Raw genomic sequence first — 20,475 nt, forward strand, 5'->3', positions numbered from 1 at the left:
AGCTATATATCCAGCGCCCGGGGAGCAACTGGGGGTTCAGTGCCTTGCTCAAGGGCACTTCAGCCATGGGTATTGAGAGTGGAAGAGAGCACTGTTCATTCACTCTCTCCCACCTACAACTCCTGCCAACACCGAGACTCAAAGCTGTGACCTTTGGGTTACAAATCCAAATCTCTAACCATTAGGCCACAGCTGCCCCACAAAGGGTAGTGGTGCTACCAGTATATCGCCCAGCACTAAGGTAGTAGTGCTGGGTGATATACTGGTTCAAATGGTAAACTATGTGACACTGTCACTCAGGACACATGTTTTAACCTGCTAAATATATTTTAATGATTTTATGTACAGTATATTTGAGTTTTAATAGGTTTTCATGTTCTCTTAGCCATTTTATTTTAAAAATAGAGTATAAAGAAGGCAGCATGACAAACAGATGGGGTCTTTGATCACAAGCTGGACTGAGGGGTTACCTTTGTGGACATTCCAGAACCTCACTTTATTGGATTATCACCCTCTTTGGATTGTGTTGACACTTCTCACATTCACATTGGGATTTACAGCACGCTGGAATTATTAAGGACTGTTTTAATGGTATGGAAAGGAAAGACTCAGTGCTTTTAACAGCCTAAGATTACTAGTTTTATGGTGTTGTTTTAAGTCCCTTGTGAACATTGTAAACAGCGACCAACAGGATCGAAGTGCAGGAACACCAGGGCTTGCTGTACCGGCGGATCCAGAAGGGGGACGACTTCTACAAGATCCAACTAGTAGGCTCTAAGAACCTGGTCTGCCAGACGGTACAGCACTTCCACCAGAGGACAGCAGAGAAACACCATGGGCATCTAAAGACCCTTCTGCAGATCCTGGGAGTTGCCTGGTGACCCTCAGTCCACAGCGAAGTCTGGGCGTTTGTCCAGGACTGCAAGTCGTGTGGTGTGGAGGCCAAGGAGTGTGCCGTCATCAACCCTACCAAGAAACCACCTCATCAGCCACCTCATCCCCGTTCATTGGCAACAACCTCATCCACCAAAGACACCCGCAAGCCGGATGGAAGGAGATGCCGGGAGTTTGGCAGACCAGCATGGCTGGGTTCCACCGGAAACCCAGTGCCTCTTTGGGAGGGCCTAGTTTTATCTAATTAGAATTACTCCTCCAGCATACTACCTCCTTTGTAGGACCTACTATTATCATCTTACTTATTACAAAGACATTTTAAGACACATTTTAGAGGATACCCACTACATGGACAATGGCTGACAGTACCATTTAGGGACTGGTCTCTTCCCTGGGAGCCATAGGCTAAGGGTGAGGGGGGGGAGGGGGGAGGGTGACTATGTGACACTGTCACACAGGACAAATGTTTTAACCTGCTCAATATATTTTAATGATTTTATGTATATTTGTGTTTTAATAGTCTTTATTCCTCTTAACCATTTAATGGGTGAATGTCTTTAAATGAGTCTGGGTCTGAAATAGGACCTGATGAGTATAAAGTAGACAGCATGACAAACAGACAAGGTCTTCGACCAAAAACTGGACTGAGGAGTTACCTTTGTGGATTTACCATTCCAGAACCTCACTTTATTGGATTGTCACCCTCTTTGGATTGTATATACACCAGTGGACACTTTTCACATTCACATTGGGACTTACAGCATGCTGGAATTTTTAAGTACTGTTTTAATGGTATGGAAAGGAAAGACTCTGTGCTTTTAACAGCCTAGAATTACTAGTTTTATGGTGTTGTTTTAAGTCTATTGTGAACATTGTAAATACATATTTGATGTTCACTTTTACTATTGTTGTTTGACTCATCTTTTTAAACACTCAAATCCCTCACACAGTTTAATCTGACCCCATATTAAATTCATGTAATTCGGCCGATAAGGCCGATCGTTACAACCTGCCAAGTGCAATGTAGACAGCGTTGAGAATTGAAAGTTAATCTCTGTTAACTGCATACTTCTGACTAATGGTTAGAGAACTCTTAATATCACACAAATAATTCTTAAACTGGGCAAATAAACCACCTGTAAATGGCCATTAACAGAAGCCAGAAATGCTGAAGACGAACACAAAGAGAGAAAATACTGTAGCAGGCAGAACATCTCTTTTCACCATGCACGAAATATAGGAAGAAAAACATAAATACTGAAGTAGGGTTTTATATAAATGTCTCTCTGAGGGGAACTGTCTTCAGAAAAGTTTAGATGGTATATTATCTCCATATAATGAATATTAAAGGGGTCATATGATGCAATTTCAAGTTTCCTTTCTCTTATGAGTGTTACAAGCTGTTCGTGAATAGATAAGATTCCTAAAGTTGCAAAGACTACAGTCTCAAATCCAAAGAGATATTCTATTTAAAAGTTAAGACTCGTCCACACCCTCCTAAAATGTCTAGTTTAAACATGCCCCCACATGTCTACATCACTGTGTGGAAAGATTTGCATAACACCGCCTAAATGTTTACGCAAAGAAAGAAGGCGTAACTTTGATTCTCGCTGTAGTATCGTTGCCACCACCGCCATGTCGTTGAGACGCTGTGTTTCGTTGTGAAAGCGAAACTACTTTGTTTGGCCTTCCAAAAGAGGACACAACTAGAAATCAGTGGTTAAGTTGTATATACAACACTGTTCCAGAACAGTTCAACCCAAATATTCAAGTGTGTGCAGTCCACTTTAAGGAGGACTGTTTCCTGAACCTGGGAGATTAGTCTACAATACTGGCTGTTCTGACTCACTGCCTGTAAGTATGTTTTCATATTTAAAGAATTTGCCACTGACAATTCAAACGTGAGTTTTGAGCAGTTTCTCCAATCACAAATGCAGACATGGTTTTATGTTTACGTGGTGAGATGAAACGCAATGCGTAAAAAGACAGTGTAAGTCATTATAATCAGTAATCATGTCCCCACTGGATGCAACAAATGCCTCGTTTGTAATGTGTTTTATTGGTTTTGTCTCATCGCACCGGGATACGGCATCACAATATGGTAAGGGCATAACATTTCTGTCACACACTTGAGGCATCCGGCCAATCACAACGCACTGGATAGCTGCCAAATCAGAGAACACAGTGCTTTTCAGAACGATGAGCTTAGTAAAAATTGACGTGTTTCAGAAAGGAGGGTCATAGAGGAGCAACAATAATGTACAGTATGTAGAAAATAATGTTTTTTTTTTTTTTACCTTAAACCACATAAACATTTCATTACAACAAATACACAAAATAATGTTCTTTTTTAGCACCGTCATATAACCCCTTTAATGTAATTTTTAAAAGCACACTGCTTTGTTTACAGCGGTAACCAAGGAAATGCTATATTGCAGCTTTTCCATAAGCACCACCTGCTGGCAGAGAATGAATTTGCATTCTCATTCAGCCTGTCTGCTGTTTCTGTTTCGTATGTTTCATGTAGCATAATTTCAAAAAGTTAAGGTTCTGACCATTCTGTTTTTGCTTTACATTTTTAACAATCTAATTTACATTGAAAACTGCTCATACTTTATGCAGCATGTTTGTTTGGATCATGTTTAAAACACAGTGGTTCTGCAACTTTTTCATGAATTCTGAATCATATAAAGGCACAGAAACTGTGAAACCGCCAGAATCCTAAAAAAACATGATACCGATTTTTGGTCAAACTGTCCAGCACTATGGGGGAGTGTGTCTAGCAGAAAGTCCCAATGTGGTCTTCCAGGCACAGCAGGAGTACAGCTGGAAAGTCCATGGAAACGGGGTAAAGAAAAATGCTGCAAATAATTAAACTGTATTTGGTCCGGTGTTCTGTTATGCATAGGTGCTAGACTAATCCCACAAAGACAAGGAATTTACAAAAACAAGCTATAATAAGATAAACCGCAGTATATAGGTTTGAATAACCGGGTAACATCCACATAGTAGTACGTCATCAGAACAGAACAAAACAGGGAGGTATGGTATGGAGGGATGGTATCAATAGTTAGGTGAATGATGAATAGAATCAATATTTACAACCAAAACAAATTAAACATCATATGGATTTTAAAGATTTGGACTACAGCACACAAATAAAATTGATTACTTTTGTGATTTTATGTTGCATTTTGGTGTTTATTACACCATAGGCCTATACTGAGAAAATACCATTTGTGTCTTACTGCAAACAAAATAAACATCACATGGTAAATAATGGTTAAACGATTACAGAAAACGCTATTGATATGACAACTCAATACAACAGAACCACAGCTGTCAAATAAATAAAATAAATAAATAAATACAAATCATCTCTTTTGCGATTTTTCCATCCTCTTCCATTTCCCCCTGGAAAACTAAGACGAGTGAGAAGGTTATATAGCGCATGGACTTAAAGGGTTAGTTCACCCAAATATTAAAATTATGTCATTAATGACTCACCCTCATGTCGTTCCAAACCCGTGAGACCTCCGTTCATCTTCGGAACACAGTATAAGATATTTTAGATTTAGTCAGAGAGCTTTCTGTCCCTCCATTGAGAATGTATGTACGGTATACTGTCCACGTCCAGAAAGGTAATAAAAACATCTTCAAAGTAGTCCATGTGACATCAGAGGGTCCGTTAGAATTTTTTGAAGCATCGAAAATAAATTTTGGTCCAAAAATATCAAAAACTACGACTTTATTCAGCATTGACTTCTCTCCCGGGTCTGTTATGAGCGCGTTCACAGGACATCCGGTTCGCGAACGAATCACTCGATGTAACCGGATCTTCTTGAACCAGTTCACCAAATCGAACTGAATCGTTTGAAACGGTTCGCGTCAACAATAAGCATTAATCCACAAATGACTTTAAGCTGTTAACTTTTTTAACATGGCTGACACTCCCTCTAAATTTCAAATAAACCAATATCCCAGAGTAATTCATTTACTCAAACAGTACACTGACTGAACCGAGCCAGATAACGAACGAAACATTGACTCGTTCTCGAGTCAAGAACCGTTTCTGTCGGACGCGTCCGATTCGAGAACAGAGGAGCTGATGATACTGCGCATGCGTGATTCAGACTGACACACAGCGCGTCTGAACAGAACTGGTTCTTTTGGTGATTGATTCTGAACTGATTCTGTGCTAATGTTATGAGCGCGGGTAAACCGAAGGCTTGAATCAAGGGCAATCACAACCAATGAAGTCATTACGTCGAGCGCAAAAGAACTGGTGAACCGTTTTCGGCAACCGGTTTATTGAGTCAAACTATCCGAAAGAACCGGTTCGCGGAGAAGAACAGAACTTCCCATCACTACCGGTGATCCGAAAACCGATGCAACCGGTTCTTGACTCGAGAACGAGTCAATGTTTGGTTCGTTATCTGGCTCGGTTCAGTCAGTGTACTGTTTGGGTAAATTAATTACTCCCGGATATTGGTTTATTTGAACTCAGAGGGAGTGTCAGCCATGTTAAAAAAGTTAACAGCTTAAGTCATTTGTAGATTAATGCTTATTGTTGACGCGAACCCTTTCAAACGGTTCAGTTCGATTTGGTGAACTGGTTCAAGAAGATCCGGTTACATCGAGTGATTCGTTCGCGAACCGGATGTCCTGTGAACGCGCTCATAACAGACACGGGAGAGAAGTCAGTGCCTAATAAAGTCGTAGTTTTTGATATTTTTGGACCAAAATGTATTTTCGATGCTTCAATAAATTCTAACGGACCCTCTGATGTCACACGGACTACTTTGAAGATGTTTTTATTACCTTTCTGGACGTGGACAGTATACCGTACATACATTCTCAATGGAGGGACAGAAAGCTCTCGGACTAAATCTAAAATATCTTATACTGTGTTCCGAAGATGAACGGAGGTCTCACGGGTTTGGAACGACATGAGGGTGAGTCATTAATGACATAATTTTGACATTCAAACTAACCACCCCATTAAAACTGTCTGGCTACTGCAGCTTCCATGATGACAGAACACGTCACCAGAATTAATTCCAAAGTAACAGGGATATTTATACAGTCATATTCTAGGTAAACACTCATCTGGCTGTGCTGGATGAGCAGTGGATGAGAAAAATAGGGAAGGCCCCAGCTTTTATCAACCCACGAGAGAGGCAGGAGAGATCTCTGCCATACCTTTTAGCCCTGCCATCAAGCTTGATTCACACATACACACAATCTCCTGCACCTCATTATCCAAGCACATTCCTCTTGCATGAATGAACATCCTGCAAACACACACGTGCATGCACACATGCATGCTTATGTTTTTTCTTTCATTTTCTGGAAAACAGATGGACACAGGCACATGTGCAAAGGCATCCATGCACAGAACAGATAGCACAGCATCAGTGTAAATCCACAAATAGCACAGCATCAGTGTAACTAAAGGGCATATGCCTTATAGCCCCAAATTCTCTGACCTTCATGCATGACTCAGACATGCACATTTTGTTATATAACAATGTACTGTTTAATCACCAGACTGGCCAGCTCTGATGGCAGGGCTGGAGGGCAGCAATTCTTATTAAAGCAGAGAAAGTAGTCAGAAAAGAATGAGACAAAAAAGAAAAAAAAAGAGAAAAGAAATGTGTGATGTCATCAAGGCAGAACCAATTGATAGTTTTCACGTGACGTCACACCCTTAAAGGAACTTCACACCCTTAAAGGAACGCTCCAATGCACAGAAGACTCCACCTCCTCCCGGTGACCAGGTGATGACGCTGACCCCAGACTGCGTGAGGAGATCCTTCAGCAGGATCAATGCACGCAAAGCTCCGGGTCGTGACAACATTCCTGGGCGTGTACTGAGAGACTGTGCAGCAGAACTCACTGATGTCTTCACAGACATTTTCAACATCTCACTTAGTCAGGCTGTTGTTCCCACATGCTTCAAAGCTACCACCATCATTCCAGTCCCGAAGAAGCCATCTCCATCCTGCTTCAATGACTACCGTCCTGTTGCACTTACTCCCATTCTCATGAAGTGCTTCGAACGGCTAGTCATGCACCACATCAAGTCTGCCCTCCCCCCCTCCCTGGACCCATTCCAGTTTGCATATCGGTCCAAACCGGTCGACCGATGATGCCCCATCTCAACTACCCTCCACTCAGCACTCACACATCTAGAGAAAAAAGACTCATACGTCAGAATGCTGTTCATAGACTTCAGTTCAGCATTCAAACACAATCATCCCTCAACAGCTCATTCACAAACTGGTCGAGCTGGGGCTCAACACTTCGCTATGCAACTGGCTGTTGGACTTTCTGACTGGAAGACCTCAGGCAGTACGTGTCGGCAGCAACACATCCAGCACCATCACACTGAACACTGGGGCCCCCCAAGGATGTGTGCTGAGCCCCCTCCTCTTCACTCTGCTGACACACTACTGCACACCCGTCACACAACTCCAACCTCTTCATTAAGTTTGCGGATGACACGACTGTGGTGGGTCTCATTAGCAACAGAGATGAGACAAACTACAGGAGCGAGGTGAGCCGCCTAGCCGGGTGGTGCAGTGACAACAATCTCTCTCTGAACGTGGAGAAGACGAAGGAGATTGTTGTTGACTTCAGGAGAGCGCACACTCAGCATGTTCCTCTGACCATCAACGGTGCGACTGTGGAGAGAGTGAGCAGCACCAAGTTCCTGGGTGTGCACATCACAGAGGACCTCTCCTGGACCGACAACACTGCAGCACTGGCCAAGAAATCACAGCAGCGTCTCTACTTCCTCCGCAAACTGAGGAGAGCCAGAGCCCCACCCCCCATCATGTACACCTTCTACAGAGGCACCATCGAGAGCATTCTGACCAGCTGCATCACTGTGTGGTATGGCGCCTGCAACACGTCCTGCTGGAAGACTCTGCAACACATAGTGAGAGCAGCTGAGAAGAGCATTGGTGTCTCTCTCCCCTCCCTCCAGGACATTTATGGAACCCGTCTCACTCGCAAAGCCCTCTGCATTGCAGGTGATCCCACTCACCCCGTCAACACAGCTTCTTCAGTCTGCTGCCATCAGGGAGGAGACTGCGGAGTCTCCAGGCCAGGACCAGCAGACTGAAGGACAGCTTCATCCATCAGGCTGTCAGGAAGCTGAACTCGCTCCCGAACTTGCCCCCCACCATCCCTCTTCTGCCTCAGGCACCACTGAACTATGACCCCCCCCCCCAGGTCCAACATCCCCAGGCCCTTCCACCCTCCCTCCCTCTAACATACGATGTCATGCACCAGTCACTTTGTGCAGCAGTGGTCTGCTCACTACCTCATTCACCATGGAACTGACGTCATTCTACCACCTCCATCAGTCAGTTTAATAAAATAACTGCTCTTGAGCCCTTTGTCACTTTGTCACTTTTAATCAGACTGAATAAGCTATTTTTTTATGCACTAAAAAATCTTTTTATCTGCACTGTTTGTTCACTGGTTTGCACTCTATCTGCCATGTGCCTTGCGCTGCTTTTATTTAACCTTATTTTTATTTTATTTTTTCTATTATGTCTTTTTTTTTTTACATTCCCTTATTGTATAGTTATATCCTATATTTTATATTTGATCTGTATTTTTAGGCTCTACTGTTAGTGTTATCTGTATGCACCGGGGGTCTGAGAGTAACCCAATTTCGATTCTCTGTATGTATGTACTGTACATGTGGAAGAATTGACAATAAAGCAGACTTGACTTGACTTGACATGGAGGGCAAAACAAGTCTTTCCTCCACTGACCGGCAGCTATTTTATGAGGTTTGCATTAAGAAGTAATGTAGTAAGTGATATTTAAAGGCCAAATTCTGTATACACCTGATTGATGATGCAGACTTTGTACAGGCAAGCGGATGATCCCATAATATAAATGCAATTCATATTCTGGGCAAATTTGCTTGCCTGCATAAAGCATGCATCAGCAATAAGGTGTGTACTTAATTTGATCTTTTAATATCACCATTTTAAAGCCACTTTAAGTGTTTTCATAATAAATGTTTTAGAATGTCCCACTGTTTTTAGTGATTGAAATATTGTGGCAGGTGCTCTATACTCATATTCTTTAAAATCATGGTCTTTGCCCTACATCATGGTCTGTGTGTCACTTCTTTTCTTGACCCATTTGGATAACCTTTTTGCCACCACATGCCAGCTCACTGATGCCCTGGTCACTGTGCTTTTGCCAAGTAAGACATGTTTCTGGATCAACATCTTTTGTTGATCCTGGATCAACACTACTGTCCAAAAATATAGACTAATCCCAATCGCTACTCCTAAACCTAACCATACCCATAATTTATTCCTAACATCAGTGTGAAATGATAGCTGATTAACAAGGGTGTAGAAGCCCCTAACCCTGATCGTAAGCCTAAAACAGATATTTCCTGAAAAGTTATCCCTCAGTTCTGATTGATTAATTGGAATCTTGTTTCAGGAACATGTTATACTTGGTGAAATCACAGTCACCGTGATGCCCTACTGCTGATGAATGGTGAGGCTTGTGATTAGTGCAGACTGGTTTCTTCAGTCTGATGGCTGCCAAAGGTTCTACATTTCCAAATGTCTAATAATAAAACACTTGGCCTGATGGTCACCAAATGTAATAAGAGAAGCATATGCATTCTAGGATGAGTGGGAGGATGTTTCTCCCTCTGTATTATGTATTTTCCCTTAACCTAAATGGGCCCTGACAATCCTGCACAAGTACAACATTTTAGTAAGAGAGCAAAAACAAGATGCAGTGATCATGGCCTGGAGAAAAACATATGGATGTAAAATTCCCATGTTTTCCATCTTACATTAAAAAGTCCCCCGAAAAAAGTCTCCTAAAAGGGCTAAAGTTTTTTTTATTATGATTATGATGATGATGATGATGATGATTATTTATTTATTTATTTATTTATTTTTTTATTTATTTATTTTTTTTTGTTCTTCTTAAGGCAATAATCTTCAACTACAACCTAGAAAGAATTCTGGACTATCAAATGACATTACATTTAATTGCAGCTTTTCTGAATTATTTATTTACATGTAATTAAGTAATTTGCAATTTGTATTATACAAAATAAGGCTGCAGTAATAGTTATAAGGTTCAAGGTCAACATTAGCATTGGATATTTTAATAAATTAATAAATGATGAATACAGATTAATAAATGCTGTAACATTTGTTATTCATTGTTAGTGTTCATGATACCTAATGCATTAATACTACCAAATTGAAAATCATTCAGTCAAGCTAAATAGGTTTTCAAATTCAGTTAGGCCTACCTCTTACATAAATAAATAAATAAATAAATAAATAAATAAATAAATAAATAAATAAAACAGGGTACACTGAATGTGACCAGCCAGAAATTCAGTTGTTTTGTTGTTAGTAAATATTATGCAGTTTGTGAAATCTGAAATGTGTCTTTCTTTGAGCATATAGCTAGTCAATTGGCAAATGTCTAAATCTACTGTAGCAGCAAGACTGAGATTAACTTGTCTCATGTAGAGTTTGGACACAGAGTCCAGAGACTTGGCCACATGAGATGAAGACTCGAGATGAAGGTCAAATCAATAGCCTAATGACAGCATTCTGTATATTACATGGAGCATGTCCGCTTGATGGGAACTGATTGTGGAGATCACAAAACCAGCTAAATACTTCTCTGTTCTAACTCTTTTGGCTGGAAAACATCAAACTAATCTGGCAACACCAGTGCCAATTTGCCTTGAACCTTGATTAATTTCTGACCCGTACATGTTCTTTACATTGTTTCTAATTGCATGCAACTCTTTTTTTGTGAATATCTGTGATGATAAACATAGAAGAGATTATTTAAAAAAAAGTGGCCATCAAATAACTGGGCTTTGCAATTAGCCTCAGGATCAGTACTCTGACTAGTTTCTGAATGTGTGTGTTTGGCTAAATGTTCACGCCTAATGGCTTAACATCAGCAAAAAAACAAAAACAACATGACCTGTTTTTTTTTTTCTCCATCTGTTCAAAAGCTTTTTCAGTCTTCACATCATCCAATAGCTGCACACTTCATAAGATCTATTTTTATGCAACCTATCGCCCAGCAGTGTATGATGTCATAGCACGAGTGGATGGAAAAATTATTTCAACATGAGTTCAAATAAATATACTCTTCATGAATAAAGAATTATTTTCATGAAGTCTAGACTGCATAACTGTATAGAAAAAAATGACATCCCAGGAAAACTAGCTCATAGCAGTGGAAAGGGACTACAGAGAGCTACAGAGAGGTCATGAATCACTTCCTGCTACAATGTTAATTCCAGTCTTGCAAAGCAGTAAGTAAAGTTCCTCAGTCTCAGATGTGATGATGAGGAAAGCAACTGCTTGGTAAAACATACAGCCTGCATGTACATGAAATTTTTATTCATTGAAAAATGTTAAGCAAGTTAAGCAAACCAAAAAACCTTTTTTAACATTAAGGAATGTTAAAAATCTCTATTTTTAAATCTAATTTTTTAATAATTCTTATTATTATTATTGCTGTTTTAATGTAAACAATAAAATTATGCTCTTATTTGCTTATGAATATTTTCATAGAGGGAACTGGACCTCTGCTTTTGACAGCAAGAAATAATTCTGTGAAAATTTCCAGGTTAAAAGTTTTGTCATATATAACCTCTGTTTTGTAGCTTTACAGGTATGATTAGCTTTACGGAAATGTGTTTGCATATATTCCAGCACTAAAAAAATAAATAAAATAAAATTAAAATAAAATAAATAAATAAAAATAGCTAAACGATATCTCTTTGCTGGTTTCATGGCCCTACATTTTTCTACAAAGGGTTTCTGTTTTGTATAATTTTTGTTCCTGAAACAACCATGACTATGGCTTCTCCTTCTGGCAATTTTAACAATATGTAAGATGTACACAGGGCTCAGTGACTTAATGTTTAAATATATTAGATACTGGAGAGATAGCTCAAGCCTGACAGTCCATGTATGAATTTAACAATAACTGCCATTGACTTAGTTTTCCAAGCTGACCAGAATATCCAGCTTTTTAATTATAATCAAACCCAAAGAGATATTCTTTATAAAAGTGAACGTTCAGCCACGCCTTCCTAAAATGCCTCGTTCAAACATGCCCCCACATATCTACATCACTGCGTGGGAAGATTTGCATAACACCGCCCGAATGTATATGCAAAGAAAGAAGGCGTAACTCCCATAATTCTTGCTGTAGTATTGTTGCCGCCGCCATGTTGTGGAGATGCTGTGCGTTTCATTGCAAAAGCCAAACTACTTTGTGTGGCCTTTTAGGACACAACTAGAAATCAGTGGTTAATTTTTATCTACAACACTGCTCCAGAACAGTACAAACCAAACATTTGAGTGTGTGCAGTGCATTTTACGGAGGTAAGTTTCCTGAACCTGCTAAGGGGCATAACATTTCCGTCACACGCTTGAGGAATTCAGCCAATCACAACGAACTGCATAGCCAGCCAATCAGAGCACACAGCGCTTTCCAGAACGATAAGCTGTGAAAAAATTGTTGCGTTTCAGAAAGGCGGGGCATAGAGGAGCAACAATAATGTACAATATGTGGAAAATTTTATTTATTTTTTTCATTTTACCTTAAACCGCATAAACACACTGCATTTCACAAAATACACAAAATAATGGTCTTTTTAGCAATGTCATATGACCCCTTTAAATAAGCAAGACTAAGGAAAAAAATTTAATAAAAATAATAATAAAAATATTAATGTGGTATACATCTGGAACAGAAGATTTATGTACAGATTTGAGCATTATTTACTGTATATACAGCTGTGTAAATAAAAAAATATATGTTTACATAATACTTGAGGGATATATATCTATAACATATAACATAACATGCATAGAAGAGTCCTTTTAGTTTTATCAGAAGCAACAACAGACTGTAAACTGAAATGGGCTGCTTTTATAAAATAAAATTAAATATTTGTAAAATTGTCACTTTTGCATTCAAAGTAAATATGTATGAACATATGCTTGCTTTGTCAAATTGAGTTTTATTGTAAAAAATGCCTCTCTCTCTCTCTCTCTCACACACACACACACACACACACAATATATATATATATATATATATATATATATATATATATATATATATATATATATATATATATATATATATATACATATATATATATATATATATATATATATATATACATAATATATATATATATATATATATATATATATATATATATATATATATATATATATATATATATATTGGTCAACAGTCAGTTCAATCTTATCTTGACTGATGTGGCTCTATTTTCATCTTACATTTAAGTGCATGCGTTTAAGGAATAGAGGTTAGCTGGCCTCATGCTTGAGTATATCATTTAACAGAGCTCTCAGATTGTAAAAAAAACGCCAGTATAAACTGAGCAGGAAGAGAGCCTAGAGATAGTGATTACTTTATAACACAAGCTCTTAAGAATCTTTTTAAACTCTTGCCACATACTCATAATGAAAAAATAAAAGGCTTACCTTGATGCGAAGTAGTTTTCTTCATCTTCAATAAATATCCACTTTAATGAAACTACATACAAATGGTTTAGGTAACGGAAATCAGATTTTTTTTGTTTGTTTGTTTTTTAAATCCAGTTGCAAATTTACACGACGAATGCACTGGCGTCCAGTTATCAGTTCACGTCTAATCCGCACTCTGATCTTGTTGTCCATAGGGCGGCAGCATGCATCTTCCACTTGAGAGCGCGAAGCGTCATAAGACTATGTAGGGCGCGTGCACAGGCTAATATATGCCAGGAGCGCGCTTTTTACAAAAAGTCTACTGCAAGAAGGATTTGGTGGCTTTTTTTTTTTTTTAAGGCTATTTATTGATTGATTAAATTTACTTAATGAATACAATTCAATAAAAAATTTGTTTTGGAGCAATGCAGTTTGTAAGGCAGCATAATTAAACTGCGAATATGGGGCTTAGATCAATTCAAGAGCCACAGCACTGTTTGAATAACAAAATACACCAGACGAGTCGAGTCCAGAGTGCCACTACTGATGCAACAGTGTAGAGAGAAGGGTTTTGTAACATTTACAGATGGACCCCCTCAACAAACCAAACCAAAGCCAAACAAGGGAGCCTCAATATCCTTTCATGAAAAAGAATAGAACTTCCAAATAATTTGTTGCACTTACACGTATTAGACCAGAAGATGTCGCAATTGTAAAGTATATTATGTGATGATATACTTAATATACTTATGCAATGCTGCAAGATCCTCCTATCTCTCCTGTACTATTAAGAATTCTGTTTGCAGACCCAAATCACTCTTTGCTATGGTCAAAAATCTCACTAACCCTTCACAACATGTTATTTCTGGCTCAGAGATGCTTGTGAATGACTATTCTATTATTATTTTGTTTATTTTTTTTAGACTTAAGTCAATCACTGAATCCATTATTAGAGACACTACTCTTATAAGTGGTTTAAATGTTAAGTTTTTGACTGTTCACCCAACAAATTCTCTCTCTGCTTTCCCTCTAACTACTGCTACTGCTATAAGTGATCGAATTGTGAAGTCTTTATCTTGCACCTACTGCCTTACTTAAGTTGTGTGTTTCTGAGGTTTCACCTTTTATAACACATATGATAAACTGTAGTTTGGCATCTGCCACTGTTCCAGCTGAAATGAAAATGGCTGCAGTGACCCCAATTTTTAAGAAACCAAGCCTTGATCATTTAAACTTGAATAATTATAGGCCAATCTCAAATTTACCGTTCTTAAGTAAACTGATTGAAAAGTAGTGGCATCACAATTGTGATCATATTTAGATGCTGATGGTCTTTTTGACAATTTTCAGTCAGGATTTCGTCCTGCAAAATAGCACTGAAACTGCCATTCTTCGTGTGGTTAATGACATATGGATTCTGGGTCAATGAACATCTTGATTCTTCTCTATCTAAGCTCTGCATTTGACACGGTTTGCCATGATTTACTTATTTCACGTCTTTCTGATATCGGTATCACTGGTTCAGCTCTTTCCTGGCTTGTTTCCTATATACGCAACAGAAAGTATTTTGTCACTATACAGGGGTATAAATCTGCCACTGCTTCACTTTCACAGAGTGTTCCTCAAGGTTCAGTTCTCGGCCCTCTACTGTTAACTATTTATATTTATCCGCTTGGTAACATCATATGCATGCATGGATTTCAATTGCATTGTTATGCAGATGATATTCAAATATATCTTACCACTAGCTCTGCAAGGCCATCCATACCTGATTCACTCACTGCTTGTATCAGGGATATCAAACAATGGATGTCCCTGAATTTCCTTAAATTAAATGATGACAAAACTAAAATATTGATGATTGGCTCTGCTACTTCAGTGAAAATGATGGACCTGTCCTTTGACATTGATGGGATTTGTGTTACACCTTCTTCATCTGTCCGCAATCTTGATGTTTTATTTGACTTTATCTTTTGACTCTCATATTTCCACTGTTGTTAAAAACTTCTTCTTCCACCTCCGTAATATTGCAAGACTGCAATCTTCTCTTACTTTAGCTGATAGTGATTTTAATTCATGCTCTAATCACATCATGTCTGGATTATTGCAGTTATCTATTTGCAGGCCTTCCCAAAAAATGTGTTGCAAGATTACAGTATGTAAAAAATTCTGCAGCAAGAGTCCTTACCTTCACCAGACGTTCTGCTCACATTACTCCATTACTGCATTCTGTTCACTGGTTTTCACTATTCACAACATTAAAGGCACTAAATGGTCTTGCACCACCATATCTGGTTGAGCTACTCCACCCATACTGCCCTGCCCAGTCTCTTAGATCTTCTGAACTTGGCCTTTTGTCCATCCCTCGTTTTCGGTTGACTACTAGAAGGTCATTTAGTGTTAATGCTCCTAAATTATGGAACTCCTACCCCTCACTCTCCGTACCATCCCATTTTTGTCTGTTTTCAAGAGTCAGTTAAAAACATATCTGTTTAATATGTACTTTGGATAACGGCTATATGTTGTATATGTGTTCATATTGTATTTGTATTGTGTCTATATTGCTTGTGTGGCTGTATTAAACTACTTGTTATATGTAAAGCGACCTTGGGCTATGGAAAGGCGCTATATAAATAAAACTTCTTCTTCTTCTTCATTGTCTACTTCAAGCAAGCACTAGGAAAAAAATAAATAAATAATGATCATTAAGCTGCAAATTTACTTTACTTAATATTCTAAGGAAATGATACTAACAACAAATTGGTATTTTTTACAATTACAATAACAATAAGGCCACCACATAAAATTACAGTGTCCATTATTCTCAGTGCACAAGACCAGCAAAGAGATACAAAATGGAAGACCAAATGCAGAAAATAGTTGAGTGGGTAGGTAAAAAATTGTGTGTCAACTTAAATTTTTTTTTTTCTTACAACACAGACTTACTATATATATATATATATATATATATATATAATATATATATATATATATATATATATATATATATATATATATATATATATGAACATATGTGTCACACTCAGGTGCACTCAAAACATTTATGAAGATGAAGGTAAAATTATCTTTAATTATCCACACAGAAGGTAAATCCACAAGAGGAAGGCTTAGCACACGTGAAAACAGACGAGATCTGAAATACTCTAACTGAACAGACAGGAACTTAAATACACAGGCAAATTAAGATAAACTATAGACACAGGTGTACAGAATGAACTAATCCTAATCAGACATGAGGTGTCAAAACAGGAATTGTGAAAAGGTTACATGGGTTAGTTTTGTTTTTTTTATTATTATTGTTATTATTATTATAATTATTATTATTATTAGAAGTTCGCTTTACAAATAGTATGTCACAAATATTTAGACTAGGAAGACTGCCTCAGAATACAGACATAATTGTAACAGCTAAGGGTGAAGCAGTTATAAAACTATTAGAGGTCATGTAAAATGTTCATTTTAAATTTTTTAACACTTCTCTAAATTCATTCATATAAAAGTTGTTGTTTGAAGGACTCCAATTTGCCACCCAGACATACAAATCTATATTCAACAGACAATTCAGGATAGGCCAGATATTGTTTGTGAGGGACACCATGACCATACAATTGATTTGCAACCAGCATCTGAGATACCTCACCTGAAAAAAGGACCAAACTCAAATCCATGACAGGTATTGTCATAAAGTATTCATAGTGTGGCTTTATGAGTTGCAGCCTTATAATAAATGACTTTGTAATTTGAAACCCCTGCATAGAAAAGGAATCTATTATGATGTTTCATAGGGAGGACAGGGTGCAAAAACTGTTAGGCCCACACTTTTGGATAATAATTTATAAGATAAATGGCATTGTTGCATATTACGTTGTGGCTCTAATTTTCGCCACCAAGGACCCGGAGCCATTGCAGGGGCAATGGTTTCAGAGCTGTTTGTTTGTACAGCTACTTCTTACCTATTTCATAAAGCTTATGGGCAGTATGGACAATATTAATCACATTTTTACTGTTCTGGATGCACAAACTATATTGGTAAGGTTAATGGTCAGACAGTGTTCTATATGTCACATAATGTTCGGTGCAGACACAAATTAAAAAAATTGGGCATATTTTCTGAGTTTGAATTTATCAAGCCAAATTAAGGACATTCTGAAAATCCCAAGAATACTTTAGACAGAAAAAGGTCTACTAATGGCATTATTAGTGACATACATTCAGGAATGGAATATGAAAAACTAATCAGGAGTGGTAAAATTAGTAAAGAAGATGTTTGCTTACTTTGTAACTTAACCTTAACCTTCTCTCAGATGTGAATCTGAGCATTTTCAACGTGCTATGGCTGCAACTCCTCAGCAGCCAGTAATGGGAGTGAAAGGTCCCTCTGTTCTATGCTTTACCAGTGCTTTGTGGTGTACTTTCCAAGAAATACTGGAACCATCTTTTCCTTCCTGTTTTTGGTATTTATTCTCTGCTTCAGGAAAAGATACAAATCATTGATATTTATAGTGCAGAGAAAGCACTGAAGAAATTTGTAATGGAAATTGAGAACATCTACTTTTTCTTTTGAGTCATTTAATGGCACACTCTTGAGGTTCTTTAATGGAACCACACATGTCCAACAACAGATAGTCAAGAGATTCCTCAAATGTAGAGACCTCACAAACAAGGCTGACATGTACATGAACAATGCCAAAGACACAGTCATAAAAACTGTTCTGTGATCTGCAGAACAGCAAGCAAGAGACAGCTAAATCAGCACAACTGTCAGAGAATCCAGTGACCATTGCAGTATGCCACATACTTGCTATCAAGGCTTCAAAAAAGAAACAACTCTGTTGCAGAATTAGATGATGGCACATTGTGCAAAATTCTGAGCATTGTGGCATTTAACCCTGAAGGTTGTAATGCACAAATAAGTTGAGTTTTGGCTAAGGAGCTTTGCAGGTCTGGAAAACAGCTTTGTAGGGATTTCGTGAGGTCCAAGAGTCAAACACCGTTCTTTTCTTTTCTTGTCTTGTCTTGTCTTGTCTTGTCTTGTCTTGTCTTGTCTTGTCTTGTCTTTTCTTGTCTTGTCTATGTATGTGTACTTGATATTTTATGCTGATGTGAGCAAGTACTGGTACTGAGGTACAAGTTTAGTTTTAAGTGGACTGATCAAACCATTAATGCAGTACAGAATATTGAAATACATAATGTTAAATTAAACTGCCATGAGAGAGTATTTAATTCACTTCAAGTATTTGGTTATAAGTTGCATATACAGTCAACACAAAGTACACATAAAATATAATTTAAATAAGAGTAAAAAAAAAAAATTTTTTGTAAATGCACATATTTTAAATGCAGCATATATTTACTGCCAAAGTACTTCTAGTATACTTTTTAGAAATATATTTACAGTATACAGTACTTGTGTTTAGCATATTTCTTAAAAGTGTAATTAAGCATATATTTATTATTACCAAAGTACTTCTAGTATACTTTTTAGAAATATATTAAAATGCAATTCGGTCCCAATTTATATTAAGTGGCCTTAACTACTATGTACTTACATCAAAAAAATAAGTGCAATGTACTTATTGTGTTCATATTGTATTGCAAAACACTTTTGCTGCTTTTGAGATGGGAAACAGGTAAGGTTGGGACAGGTTTGGTGGTATGGGTAGGTTTAAGGGTGGGTTAAGGTGTTAAGGATGGGTCAGCGGTGTAATTAGCCTATAAATGTAATTACAGAAATTAATTACAGATGTAATTAGATGCAGATATTTTTCAAATGTAAGTAAATGTAAAAACATGTCAAGTCAAGTCACCTTTATTTATATAGCGCTTTAAACAAAACAGATTGTGTCAAAGCAACTGAACAACATTAATTAGGAAAACAATGTGTCAATAATGCATACTGACAGATAAAGGCAGTTCATCACTGAATTCAGTGATGTCATCATGCAGCTCAGTTCAGTTTAAATAGTATCTGTGCAATCATTTACAATCAAGTCAACGATATCGCTGTAAATGATGTGTCCCTAACTAAGCAAGGCAGAGGCGACAGCGGCAAGGAACCAAAACTCCATAGGTGACAGAATGGAGAAAAAACCTTGGGAGAAACCAGGCTCAGTCGGGGGGCCAGTTCTCCTCTGGCCAGACGAAACCAGCAGTTCAATTCCAGGCTGAAGCAAAGTCACATTTGTGCAGAGGACTCAACTGGTTCCTGTGGTCTTGTCCCGGTGGTCGTCTGAGACAAGGTCTTTACAGGGGATCTGTATCTGGGGCTCATCTAGTGGTCCTGGTCTCCACTGACATTCAGGGCTGTAGAGGTCCTTTCTAGGTGCTGGATCCGGGTGACTGCAGTGACCATCTGACCTGGATACAGACTGGATCTGGTGGCTACGGTGACCTCGGAATAAGAGAGAAAAATCCTTTAACGGATTTGGATATTAGAAGCATATTAGTGTGTTATGTGTAAGCCAGGTTAAAGAGATGGGTCTTTAATGTAGATTTAAACTGCAAGAGTGTGTCTGCCTCCAGATCTATGTTAGGTAGGTTATTCCAGAGTTTAGGGGCTAAACAGGAAAAGGATCTGCTGCCCACAGTTGACTTTGATATTCTAGGTATTATCAAATTGCCAGAGTTTTGAGAATGCAGCAGGCATGGAGGACTATTATGTAATGTAAGAGCTCGTTCAAATACTGAGTTGCTAAACCATTCAGGGCTTTATAAGTAGTAAGCAAGATTTTAAAATCTATACAGTGTTTAATAGGGAGCAAGTGCAGTGTTGACAGAACTGGGCTAATATGGTCATTCATCCTGGTTCTAGTAAGAACTCTAGCTGCTGCATTTTGAACCAGCTGGAGTTTGTTTATTAAGCGTGCAGAGCAACCACCGAATAAAGTATTACAATAATCTAAACTTGAGGTCATAAACATATGGATTAACATTTCTGCATTTGACATTGAGAGCATAGGTCTTAATTCAGATATAATTTTTGAGATGGAAATATGCAGTTTTACAAATGATA

General features: G+C 38.1%; 2 protein-coding genes across 3 annotated transcripts in view; both read right to left on the minus strand.

The window, feature by feature from the left end:
- LOC109102937 (septin-9-like) overlaps positions 1-13,500 on the minus strand; it is a 101,608-nt gene extending 88,108 nt beyond the window's left edge. Inside the window, exon 1 of the mRNA XM_042758154.1 lies at positions 13,461-13,500. Coding sequence (XP_042614088.1) covers positions 13,461-13,485 — 25 coding nt within the window. The 5' untranslated portion in view covers positions 13,486-13,500. The remainder of the gene's footprint in view (positions 1-13,460) is intronic.
- The window catches only part of usp43a (ubiquitin specific peptidase 43a), a 379,370-nt gene that overhangs the window by 176,407 nt on the left and 182,488 nt on the right, over positions 1-20,475 (minus strand). The gene's annotated exons all lie outside the window — the stretch shown is intronic.

The sequence above is a fragment of the Cyprinus carpio genome, chromosome A6, assembly GCF_018340385.1.
Source record: "Cyprinus carpio isolate SPL01 chromosome A6, ASM1834038v1, whole genome shotgun sequence".
Lineage (NCBI taxonomy): Eukaryota > Metazoa > Chordata > Actinopteri > Cypriniformes > Cyprinidae > Cyprinus > Cyprinus carpio.